Below are 13,548 nucleotides of genomic sequence, written 5' to 3'. Positions count from 1 at the left end.
TCAGTTGAGTTTGAAAAAAAAAATGAAACAGCTTCTAAAGAAACATTTTAAACATGAATTATCGTATAAAGTTCAGTGAACCGTGTGCTGCAGACTGATAACATGATCACCAGTGAGCCTTCAGTCAGAAAATAAAAAAAAAGACAAGAAACCACCACAGAAATGAGCACAGCCACCTGGACTCCCGTCACAATTTTTTTGGGGGGTAAAACGGTCAGATTTTGCGGCGTGGCTGTGGGGTGCTGGGAGTGTCCAGATGGAAAACACATGGGTCTGCTCTGTTTCGGCTCACTGGCTCCATTGACACATCATACATCAGCCTCAACCAAACCATAAAGAAAAAAAATTAAATCAGAGTGTTTGATGGGGACGACTGGGAGAATGAGCAGAACGATTTCCCCACACAGGATTTTGTTTTCAATCAGGACGCTGGATGGAGCAGATTTAGATGATTTCTTCTCCGTTACATGTGAGACGGGTTCACAGGGACGCTTTATGGGGCGAGCACGAAACCAGAAGAACAGAACAAACCTCCTCATCCCTCCCCACGTTGTTAACAGTGACAACCCAGAGTGTTTTATTCCTTTGGACAAGGAATTCGTTGCATATTATGTTAACATATTTGTTAACAAGAGAGCACATGCAGCGATCAGCCCTGACATTATGACCTCCGACAGGTGGCTTGAATAACACACTCTCGCTGTAACGTGGGACTTGTTAGTGGGTGTGATATGTCAGGTGGAATCTGAACATTTTTGGGCCTGATCTACTAGAAAAACAGGCAAAAACGTAACATTTCATGACCCCATCGTGATTATTCCTTTAGATTTTAGTTGGATGGTCATAATGTTATGGCTGATCGGCATATATTTGAAATCCTGCATGAATCCATATAAAATACTGGGCTCAATTGGAACAGCCTTCATTTAGTAGCTAACTGTACATTGCATTAAGAAGCATTAAGACTATACATAATATAAAAAATAAAAACAATCACATTGAAAAGACAAATCTGATAATAAAGTGGCTCAAATATATATATATTTATAACATGAATCATCCAAAACTTTCCTATTTACCACAATGAACCCTCGTTCTGTTTCTTCAGCTTCTTCTGACAGATCATTAGCTTTTCCTTCCTACCGAGGACAGGTGTTGGTCTGAAAATACTGCAGTCAAACTCCTCTCTCCTCAACATTTACAACGTTCCCTTTGAGGTTTCCCCTCCTTTTCCAACCAATAAATGAATTTTTTTAAATGTGTTCTATGTGTTTTATGGCGAACCGAATAAATATTTGGTCTCTGATCACACACAAGTGAAATCAGTGTAAAAGCTGCATTGACTGGTATTTTTTTTGTCATTGTTTATTTTTCCGTACAGTGTGGACTCGACGTCGGCTAACTTTCCCTCCCATTCGTAACTTACGACTCCAACTAGTTATTTCATGAAATCTAAACAGCTCCTCATTGTTTTGCATAAAAAAGTAGTACAGTGAAAGATAATTCTGCTCATGGCTCTGATCCCTTACACTGAATATGTAGCACCAGAAGGTCAGTGCGTCTTTGTTTTTGACTTTTTCCCTGTTTTAATCAAACAGCAAACATGTGGCTGTTATTGTTGTTGTTGCTTCCCTGTTCAGTGAAACGGTTTGTGAGCAGCTGTTCAGTAAGGCCAATATCACTTCAAATCAGGAAGAAATGAAAGTTATTTTTCTATTTAGTTTTAATTATTTATAAGGCAATTATTATGACTCAAAACCTGCATTTGCAAATTTCCTTTGGTGTTTGATGTGAGTTCATCACTTCACCAGTCATCAAAATATCTTATTTAACGTTAATCTGATTTGATGTGATGGTAGCAATATTGGAAGCTGCATTTATAGCTGTGTGAAGCAAAATACACACACACACTCACACTCTCACACACACACACACACACACACACACACACACACACTCACACATCCCTCTGAGGGCTTTGCGGTGAAGTGCTGCTCCTGCAGGCGGTCTGAAGGGGGCTGACATCCAAGGCAGAGACCGGGAGGTACAGAGGTTGGCCTGGGAATCGTCGGGCTGCAGGCGCTTCGCTCTGCCTTCAGTTCTTCTTATTATTACGTCTCCTGGATTTCTTCACCCTGGAAAGAAACAAGAAACAAACACTGATGAGAAAACATTACATTTTCACCTTTTGTTACTCAACTGCATGAGAAAGAGAAGCAGATTTCAGAGTTTCTCCAGGTACTCTGGTTTTGACCAGAGTGAACTGATGGTGTTTTTCTCTTAGCAGAGGGTTTTAACAACTCGTGTCATTTGGAAACAGGTTGATATAGAAGTTTAGAATCCTCCCTGCAAAAATTCCGAGTTTAAACGAGAAGAAAAAGAAAAGGTATTGATAGAATCTGTTTAACACTAAATTATCTCAGCACTTACTGTCAGATTTTATGATGACTCACAAGGATTTCTAGTATTCATAAAAGAACTTCAAAATTAAACACTGCATGGCTGATTTCTTTCAATATTCAAGCGTACGAACAAAGTGCATAGAAAGTTCCCAAAAGCACGGCTGACCTTTCTGCTGTCATAACTTCTCTAATCAGACGAGACGCTCGTTTCTGACACCACTGTGACGAGAACGCGAGCAGAAGCAGAGTTTCTGGAGGCTCGGAACATCTGTAAAACGCACCGATTCACGTAAACCTCGGGCCAAAACATGCCTGCAGCCTGTGGCTGAGTTGTATGTAAAGTATCGTTTGTCAATTTAAAAACCTGGATGTAGCCCGACCACCTGTCAGTTCAGACACCGGAGATGTAAGGTGTATGAACGGCTGTTTTCTTGTCTTTCATTGGAATCCCTGCAAGTGAACCTGAAGCTCCCTGAGGTCCGATACATGCTGAAACACCCACAATATGTCGTAAAATATCAGAGTTTTGTTAGTATTTCAAAACCTTAATCATTTAGAATTCAGAAGAGTGAAATAGACATTATAACTCAGACACATTAGAAAATCAAACACAATATGTAACATGATGAATCCCGGAGCAGCGACTGCTTTGTTTTACCTGCGTAACGTGGATCCATGCAGTCGTGACTTCTAGACTGGAATACTTATAAGTCCTCATTAAAAAGAGCGAGAGCATGACAGGAACTCACAGGAGAAATCTTATTTTCTCTCCTGGTTTTCCTTCACTGGATTCCTGTAACAACTGAAACGTCCCTCTTTGAAGCTCATATTCTCACAGTTTGGAGTTCTCGGGTCACCCTCCACTATTCACCAGCTAAACTGCTGCTGGGAAATGTCTTCATCGTCTGAGTTTCTCTCTTTTCACCCCCTATACTCCCATGTGTCACCGCTGCAGCTCCCTGCTCTCTCTTCAGCTGGAGATGTGAGATCTGCTCTCCATCCAGGCTGCAGCAGGTGGAGGTTCTTCTGTCCACTGCCACTTTTTCATCAGTTTTTCCTCCATATTTTTGGATTAATAGTCATGACATTATTATCCTTCATTTAACCAGGTAAAAAGCGTCGTTGAGAAGCAACGTCTCATTTTCAAGAGGGACCTGGCATGGCAGCAGCAGGCAGTTACAACATTCAATAAATACAGTACATTCATACATATTACATTAGATCGCAAGGGAAAAACAACAAGTGGTTCTGGAGACGACTTGGGATTAAACGATGAACGCTCAGGAATTAAAACTGTCGCAGTGACCAAAAGTCTCCCTTTCACTGTCCTTTAGCAAAGATTTAAATTCCCAGTAACCAGTTCTGTTAGCCGTGGTCATTTAAAGCTATGGTCACTGGCTTTAAATGAATAAAATGGAATTGAACAACAACAACAAAAAAGTGATAAATTAGAAGTTAGCGTAATTTTCAGCTTCAAAATAAATGATCCAACTCAGAATCAAAGGTCTCCATTAGTAAATTTCATGATCCATTAACTGCACCTTATTGGATTTCTGATGTTTTCTCTTGTATATTGCCTGATTGCCTATATATTTAACTTTACTGTTAATTTATGACCGTGCTGATGTCCATAATCTGCTGATAATCTTAACTTTGCATCCTTCCCCCTCTTCCTTTTGCCAGGTTTCTGTTCCTAATGACTGACCATAAATTATACTGCTACATCGAGTTAAACCTCCTTTTGTTAAACCTCCTTTCTGACACCGGCTCCTGCTGTGTCTGACAGATTTATGTTATTTCTGCTGTTAAATCTTGAATAGAAATATCTACGCGCGAGTGCGACTTCTTGCTTTCTGCTGAGATCCCGCAGTTCTCCTCTGTTTGCTGCGGAGCTACGTGCCAGCGCCAACGATCTGTGACATCTCCCATTTCCAAACGTCACTCATTCCCCCCCTCCTCTGTCTGAGACGTTGACATGCATGCATGTCTTCTGCTAACATAATAAACAAGGCCTCATAAATCCTCTGAAAATCCTTTATTGTTTGTTTTCGCATTGTGCTCCTTAAGTGTTTATGGCGTTTTAAGAAGCAGACATGCAGCCTGGCGATAATCACCCCCAGACATGTCGGGAGCATGGTTTATGAGGAAGGTATGCATTTTTACCGCATAGCTCATTAAAATCTGAAGGAGCTACTGCAGCTTTTTTTTACCATGTATAGTTTACTCACTCACACACTGCTGGTCCTGCCGGGGCCGCCCCTCTAATGCCCAATTAGTGATGATAATTACAGCGTGGAAACACTTTTTTATGAATAGTAAAAACTGAAAAGTAGAACCATAACACGAGCGGGCCGAGACGGTAAAAATTCTTCCTGTCTGTGAATTCTGCAGTCCCGCGGCTCTCATGAGGAGCAGACTGATTTATCTCTATTCTAACGCCGTGATAATTATTTCACAGATAGTAATTCAGCCGCTTACATCAACCATGTCACCGATTTCAGAGAGTAATTGTCAGCAGGAAAGTGAGAGATGGCCAATTTCCAGCGGTGGTTTATTTCTTCCTTCACAGACTCTAAACGCAGAGGAGAGGGGCGCCGTATTTCACCGCCGCTCCTGTCACCGACGCTCGCGCGCTTCCCAGAAGGTTTTCTTACTTGTTAATGGCGTTCTTTAAGTACTGCTGCAGCCACTTGGTCTCGGGGTTGATGCAGACTTCTCTGTTGTTCTTCAGTTTGGCACTGTGCAAGGAAAAAAAAAAAGATTTAGATCTCAGTGTTTCTGCAGGAACGTCCATGATTTGTTGCTGACGAAGGGACTTTACCGCATAACGTATATTTAGTTCGTCGTTTGTACTTTCACTGGTGTCCATATCGAGCAGCGCTCTTGTTCTTTGAAACGTGTAATGAATCAGACTGAAGGGATATTTTCACCACTGGGCCTCTTTTGTAGCTGCACATCCGGTGAGGCTGTACAGCACACAGATTGTATCTGATCTACTCCACTGGCTTCACAGTCAACCGAACTGTAACAAGACCTCCCAGTAACCCCTACAGCATGTGACTGGCATCTTAATCAACACGGCTGCTTGAAGAAGCTCGTCCAGGCTCCTGCGTTGCTTCTCCTCTGGTGAGGGAACGCTGCTTGTAGCCGCGTATCTTTGCTTGAGTAATCTGATTGAAGGACTGTTCAGTGTAGAAACACTGGTTTTCACATAAACGACTTCAGAGATGACTGACAAAGTGGTTATGAAGTGAAACACATAAAGAGAAGAAAACAGTGACTACGAAATGGAAAAAGACACAAAATCTTCATGAGACACTCATCGAATCAACACGTCTAAAAGCCATTTGTATAAAAACAATGAGCTGCAAACGACCAAAACCTCACGTATTAAACTATTTCCCAACATCAATGAAATCAGATAAGTTTTCTGTCCTTCAAACCTTTCTAAAACTGGATTTCTGTCGAAGGCAACAGAGAAGTACTGTCCCACTGTATATTTGCAGAAAGCACCTGAGAAGTGACTTTCTACAAACATTCTTAAAAAAGATCACCTGTTCTAGTTTCAAGTGCGTTTTGCTTGTGTTAATCTGGTGAACTGTAGAGAAGCTGTGTTTCACCGAATCAGCACAGACATCAATATTTGACCTGACTGTTAAATCAATCATTCTGTGAAAGTAAAGAATCTAAAATGATTTATTTGGAAGAAACTAAAGAAACGTCAAATTTGTTACTGAACATAATCACTGTCCTGATTAAAAATATATAAAATATTAAAACTGACATGAACAATACTTGGAATCAAATAAGCAAATATGAAGATGAACAGATATATTTCAAGATGTTTCCAGTCATGAGTTCTGCATGTCTTAGCGAAAAAATGCAGTACATATTTGTTTTTTTTTTCTTTAAAACTGAAAGACATACTTATATTAAAATATCATTGCAGTTGGGATTTTTTTTTTCAACTTAAATATATTTAGCTTAATTTTCTATGCTGTGTAAATGTGTAGATAAAAAAAGACATGATTTATTTCTGATGAAGCTGGCTTTACCAAAGTTGAAGATAAACTGAACACGTTTGAAACAAGTGTGTTACAGTCCCTGAAAACCTCCGTGAAGAGTCAAAAAAAATCTCACTAAGGTTGTTTAAATGTATTATCAACCAAATGTACTCCTTTTAAAACCTCCTTATTTCTAACTTTTCAATGATAAGATTAAAGAACACAACACTCCTGGGCCCGCGGCTGCTAGATAAGTCAGAGCGAATCGGCTGAAGTATATCAGGAAACGTCTGATAAGGTTTATGAAGGCTGAGCTCACAAACACCTCAGCTAAGCCCTAAAACTCTCAGCACATCCTTCCACACCGTGGTGCTGAAAAACCCGAGGAGCGCGGCACGTAACAGGCCGTCACCGAGGGCCCGGCGCTGAAAAATGGCAGCTTTCTGTTTTCACTCAGGGACGGCGGAGAGGGGAGGGAGGGGGGCGCGCATCACGCTTCACACTGCGCTGAGTGGGCCGTAAAACTGTCCGTGCGCCGCACACTTAACATCTTCACACATCGGCCGACAGCCGCTGCGCTTGATCACACGCCTGATTTAAAGGGGGATTCGTCTGAATCCAAGAATTCTCAAAAAAGTTTTCTTCTTCTATGACTGATTCAATTTTCATTCTATTTTCTATTTCAACGGGTTTCAATAAATTTAATAAATCAGAAAAAGCTCTCTTGCTTTGAATTCTCTTTAATTCTCTCCATAATTCCAATTTCATCTCAGTGGCAAAGACTTTATTTCATTAATTAACTAATAAATGTTACGATGACGTCCTACTCCTGATTTGTCTGAAGGAGCTTGTCTGTAAAACACTATATACTGTATATCTCAGTGAGGTATATGTCGTTTCACTGCTGCTGTTAGGAGACAAACAAGCTCCTTTCAAGTTAATTTCCACACTTCTCGCATGTGCATTTACGATACAGATCTTTCTGTTAGCATATTTTACTATTCTTATGAGTTAGAAATGAACAACAAAGACAAAACCCTGATACATTAAGAGAGTCTGGAGTGAGTACATTTATTAATTTTCTCCCAAAGCCGCTGCCTTGTTGAGTGAAGTTAGACCAGCCTTTAAGAATTTTCTGGAACTTCCTACAAATTCAGTCTGACATTCCCAATTCGACCGTGCTCAGATGTGTTTATGGGCAAAGACATCTTTCCACTAACTTCCAACTTTTATATTGGTATTTACAACTGACAATTCACTTGATTCGTATTTCAAAGCTGACACATCTGATCATGGAGACGTGCTTTCTTCAGGACTTTAAGCTTCAGAATACACACCTAATCATCAGGGAAACCAGATTCCTGGCGTGTATCCCTCAGGATGCAGCAGACTGCAGGGACGATGGCGTTAAGTGTTCCTGTGATGTCTGGAGTGTTGTTTTAGAGCTCAGCCAGATGTTTAGGTGAGGATTTGTGCTCTTGTCAGTACGAAAAGGTGATTTTCACATCTGATGGGACGACGGTGGGGGAGGTGAGCGGCGAGGCCCCGGCCTCGTCCAAACATGTGGATATCGCGCCTCTGTGGCAAAAGGTCGCGTATGACAGTTAACAGCTCGGAGGTGCGACGCCTCGGCGCTCCTCTCTCTCCTCCCTCCGCCTCACCGTCACACAGCTCCGTAAATTGAGCACATTCCTCTGATTCGGTTCTCCTCCTCCTGCCTCACGCCGCCTCCCACAGTCCTCGCCTCCGTTCAGATGAACCCGCTTGAGCAAATGGCCAGTTGAGGGGCATCGGTCCCAAATCCCTCAAACTATCATGAGTCAGGAGGCCAAACAGCTCCGTAACTGGATCCGTGTTTGCTTTTCCTCCAGGGATGTCCCCCCCGCCCCCCCCCACTACACCTCCTCCTGCTTTATTTTATTAGGGGTTGCCAGCTCATCCGCTGGGAAGCCCTCCGCTGTTTTGATGTGTCTCCCTTCATCCTGTTTATCTGTCTGCTGGTCTGGATGACCAGCTGAGAGCTTAAACTCTAATTGACTTGGCTGGAATTTGCAGGCTGGAGTTCCACAAGCAGCAGGTAGTAATTACTTCACAGCAAGTTAATACCAACATCATGCTGGGAGGGTGTCGGATGAGGGCGCACCATGGGACGGAGGCTGGAGGGGGTTTTTTGGGGGGGGGGGCGAGTGTAGTGTTACTGACTTTCTTTCATCTGCCTGAATGGAGATATCAGAGCGGCGCTCTGCGGGTTCCTGCTCTGGGTGACTTGTTGAGGTTACAGAGAGTGTGCGGCCTGGCCGGAGCGCGGCGAGTCCTCTCTGACCTTTGGCCATCCTAATGATCGCTCGCCCCCTTCCCTTTTTTTTTCTCTCTTTCTGGCAGGAGCCCCTCGGCCTTTTCCACTTTTGCTTGTGAGGCTTCTGTCGCCCGCTTTTCTATAGCCAGCAGATGAATGAGGGTTTTTAGTTAATGTGTTCCAGACCAGTGACATTTTACTCAATGTTGCCGGGGCAGATTGAGGCGGGAAATAAAAAAAAAAAAGAAAAAAAGAAACAAGTTGTGGGTAACGGAGACAGGAGGTCAGCAGGAACACAAAGGTAATCACTTTGACCCTTAATTATTGCTTCCTTTGCAAAACACATGGGCCCCTCCAGCCGGAGCTGTTCCTCTCTGGGAGCGGACCGTGTTGTTTTAAACTCAACCCTCCGATTCAGGAAAGAACAAATGGATATTAGCACCACACCTCACACACACGCCCTCATAAACACAATCATTTACAGTGTCTCCGCAAGACTGACACTGTAATTAGCTGCAGCTTTTTAGTCGTTTCATTGTGGATTTGAGGTTGATTTGTAATAACGTTACAGTCACTTTGCAGTAATTTTGCAGCACGTTTCAATAGTTTTTCAAAATGTTCATCTTTTCATTGGATTTGTAGTAATTTTAAGATCATTTCATGTTCGTTTCACAGCAGTCTAACAGCAGTTTTAAAGATCTCTTGCAGTTGATCTGCTTTTGGAGGAATCACATCAGGCTTGAAAACTGTCAAGAAAACGTGGAAGTTTTAATGTTTTCTCTCCAAAGCACAGCAGAATTAAAATATCACCCGATTAGCTAAATTCCACTTTCACTGCTGCAGCAACTGAGATGTTTGTTATTTCTGAGAGTGAATGCAGTCAAAGCTTTACATCACTGCCTCTCTTGATAAAGAGATAAAAACTGTGCGGCTCATTTCAGCACCATGGCCCAGAATCCTCCTCAGGGAGCGCTGAGGTCCTGTGAGCGATGAATATTTTACACCATGGATGCAAACTTTAATAAAATCACACCCTAAAAAGTACCTAAAGAGTCTGTGTCAGTGAGACGGCCAGCTGTTTGCTCAATAACACATGTTTATTCTGGTTTCACAGACCAAACCAGCCAGTAAACCTCAGCTGAACACGCCGAAATCTAAAGGATCCAAATTAAACAAACCACATGAGTGACAGAACCGTTCAAACAGCCGTCAGACAATGACTCCAGGAAACGCCTCTCCCCTTCTTAATCACCCCTGTAATTTTAAACTCATTTACTTACATGACTTGGAAGGGGCAGTTGGGCGTGTGCAGAAACTTGAGCTCTTTGATGGAGCGCTGAGGAACGGTGTTGAGGGTGGATCGACACCAGCAGCGCTCAACCAGACTGATGGGCTTCGCTGCAACGCAGGAGACAGAAGATTAGCAAATGGTTTGAGGACGAGAGCGCTTCAGAAACTTCACAAACAGGATGCAAAATAAGGATTTTAACAAGTATTTATTGTATTAAATCGTATTTTGGTTCCTATTATGACTCTAAGATCCAAATTTAATGTCTAATTGAGTTTATATCAGTAAATTAAGGCGGCTGAATAACATATTTTAGTAACAATCAAACACAAACATAACGTATAACTTATTTAAGTTTTATGTTTGAGTTTCATCGACACATTTGTAATATCTATTTAATTTTCCGTCCATTTATTTACTTAATCTGTGCAGTTTTGGATCTTGCATACATACATTAAGTTCTTGCTTTGTCTATTTATTAATTCTATGTGACAATAAACTGAATGTTGAATCTTTAGGTGCAGAGCATGAGCTGTAATACAAACCAAGAGAGGATAAAAATTATGTAAGAATAAAGATATAATAAGGACAAGAGAGGTAAACTTATAGATGATTTAGTGTTTTAATAAAAGCAAAATGAGATCAAAACAAAACTTTAAGCACATCAGTGAAATATGCCTGGAAAAGTTTGGCTTCTAGATAACAAGCATTTTTCACTTGACAAAAAAAAACTAAAGCTGATTCAAATGAAGCCAAGAAAAGCTCGTTTTGGTTCAAATGGTGATATAAAGTATTTACACCGACCTAAAAATCAAATCAAGATGCGGTCACAGTAGCTTCTGATTCACTGGAGGTGTAATTAAAAACATCTTTCTGCTCGGTGGACAAACTGAAAACATGTTTAATCTACTGTAACAAATCTATACAAAGCATGGGAATGGACGAGTTTACCTCCGATTTCTCTGAACAACATGTTCATTAAAAAGAGATTAGCTCTTTTTGACCACACACACACTCACACACACTGAACTTTAGCTTTTCACTCCCGGAGCATTCAGCCGCACCACTCAAAAGGAGAAGGGTCCTCGACATTCAATTTCCAATATTCCCCTCTTTCATGAACGGGTCCTCTGCAGCTCAGACGGCATCAGTGGAAACACCTCGAGTACATTCTTAAAATGATTACAAATCACCCCAGTGCCTCCGTGGAGGCCGGCGGGGGCCGCAGATGCACTCTAACAACTCAAAAAATAGTTTTGTGCTTATTCAAGCTCGCCGGGTCTCAAAAGAAACGATGATGGCTGTAAAAACATCAGTGACGTGATGAAGGAAAACAGCCAGCAATAAAACTTAAAAAGGACTCAGAAACAGCCTAATTGCCTTAAAACCTAAATACAGTGGTTGGGCTTATCTTTAACAGGCGCTCTGAGAGTGTGGTGCTTTTCGTATAAAAAAAATCACACAGAGCTAACTGATCCTGCAGGATAAGATCTGAAGGAAATCACCGTGACTCTTACTTTCTAAAAGCCATTTCCTTCCCCGATCAACCGCCAGCTCGCGAAAAGAAACCAGCAGACCTTTGTCCTCAGGTTCACCATATTGCAACTGATATGCATGCTTATTCAGAAACGCCAAATGTCCTGCCACAAATGGCTAAATCCCCACCAGCATCCACCTAATGATTCACACTCATCCCGCGTCTTTTCTCATGCTAAAGAGGAGATCCTTATGCAGCGTGCGGCATCGTGGCCAGGAGTGAGCATCCAGCGCCGTCGGCCGTCTTGCATTGTTTATCCCTAATTAGAATCTAATTATAAGAAAGCAAAGAGGAAAGGCAAATACACACATTTAGTCCCTAATTCTTTAATATGCAATCAGGGCTCACACGGGGTGGCTGAAACAACACACTTAGCATAACAGAGGCCGCGCGGCTCGGCCCTCCGCCGTGTCCCCTATTCGGGCGAACATGTGTGGGATCAATGTGGGGTCAGGGTTGAGGCGTCACTCCCCCTCCAACTAGCAATTCAATGATGTTTTCTATAATTACTGCAAAATCTCCACATCTGTGTTGAGAGAATGTGAGTTACAGTTTCTGGTTCCAGTCGGCAAGGTCTTAATGTGAAGCTTCTGCAACCTGTTTAGCGGAACGTAGTGATTTAGGTTCAAGTAAACTGTTTCTCGCTTCCTTCACAAGTGAATTTAAGAGAATTTCATGAAAAAAAAAAAACACCTTATTAAATGAAATAACATTTAAAATGTCATATTTTCTGTTGGAAATAGGTTTGCTTGACAATTCTTAGCAGTGCTCAAAAGAATGATAAGCATTTTGTGAAAATGTGAAAGAATGTTTTAGTCACAATACAAATATGTGTTAGTTTTACGTGTCTGAAAATAATTAAAACACACTCCAGTTGGAGAGCCAAGTTTCACCAAGCAGAAGTAGAACGATGCACATAAACAAATTGATTAGAAAAACTAACTCTTAAACAAGAACAATCGATTAAACCTAAAAAAAAACTTGTGCCTAAAGTTTGATTTTTCAGGCTGAAATCCAGAAAGTCACACAATCTGAAGACCCCCCCAAAAAAGAACCTGATGTCAGAAGCTCCAGCATCCAGACCAGATCATCCAAACCTCAGTCAAAATCTGCCAAAACCCTAAAAAACCAGAAGATCGCCGACCCCTGGGATCTAATGAGAAGCTCCCAGACTCACCGGTGGAGGTGGGCACATGCGTGGCCACGGCCAGCAGAGCCATCAGGGCCAGCAGCTTGACGTCCATGGCGGCTGAAGGGCTGCGGGAGGCTTCTCTCTTACAATCCAGAGCTCGACTGTGGCCGCCAGCTCTGCTCTGCTCTGTGTTAAAGCTCCACGGGAGAGGAGAGAGAGAGAGAGAGAGGGAGAGAGAGAGAGAGAGAGGGAGTCCCACTTTCTCAGGAGGGAGGGGGGGTCCCAGCATGGAGAGGAGACGAGGTGAGAGGAGGGGTGTGGAGAGGGAGGCGAGTCCGGAGAAACTTCCTCGATTGTTAATGCGAGCTGGCTGCGAGTCAAAGAGAAAGTCTCAGGGCAAGTCTTTCTCTCTCCTCATTGTTTCCCTTCTCATTTTTCAGTCTTTCATCTCACTTTCTCTTTCAGAATCGCTTCATTTCGTCTCCTCTCTGCTCCGTCTTGCCTTTTGTCCGTCTCCTTCCATTTCTCATTGTACCCCCCTTTTTCCTTTGACTTTGCCACACACACACTCACACACTGCAAGCAGCTTGAACCACATCCCACCAGTCACTCACTGCAGCGCATTGTTGGACGCGGAGCTCCCTACTGCTGAACAAATATTATGGTATGATTGAGATGAGCATTGTGTTATGTTTTGCCAGGACCCAGCCTGCTCCATCTCTCGCTGCCCTCTCTCTCTGTACACCTATATATAACCAGGTCTTGTTGATTCTCCGTCATCTGGCCCGACTCCCATCCTCGACGCCTGGTTCATGTCTTTATTTTTCTCCACGGGGACTTCCATTGTCCGCTCCGTGATGAAACCATCAAAGATCTGTTTGGACTTGAC

General features: G+C 42.4%; 1 protein-coding gene across 1 annotated transcript; it reads right to left on the bottom strand.

The window, feature by feature from the left end:
* Positions 1–346: 346 nt before the first annotated feature.
* Positions 347–12,850, bottom strand: cxcl12b (chemokine (C-X-C motif) ligand 12b (stromal cell-derived factor 1)). Its single transcript, XM_030094703.1, has 4 exons — positions 12,705–12,850; positions 9,983–10,100; positions 5,057–5,140; positions 347–2,135 (listed from the first exon to the last, which is right to left on the bottom strand). The coding sequence occupies exons 1-4, from the start codon at positions 12,769–12,771 to the stop codon at positions 2,096–2,098; spliced, it is 309 nt and encodes a 102-aa protein (XP_029950563.1). The 5' UTR covers positions 12,772–12,850; the 3' UTR covers positions 347–2,095.
* Between the last annotated feature and the right edge of the window lie 698 nt (positions 12,851–13,548).

This window comes from Salarias fasciatus, chromosome 6, assembly GCF_902148845.1.
Source record: "Salarias fasciatus chromosome 6, fSalaFa1.1, whole genome shotgun sequence".
In the NCBI taxonomy this organism is placed as follows: domain Eukaryota; kingdom Metazoa; phylum Chordata; class Actinopteri; order Blenniiformes; family Blenniidae; genus Salarias; species Salarias fasciatus.
Note: the sequence above shows the minus strand (reverse complement) of the source record. Positions and strands in the feature narration are given on the sequence as shown.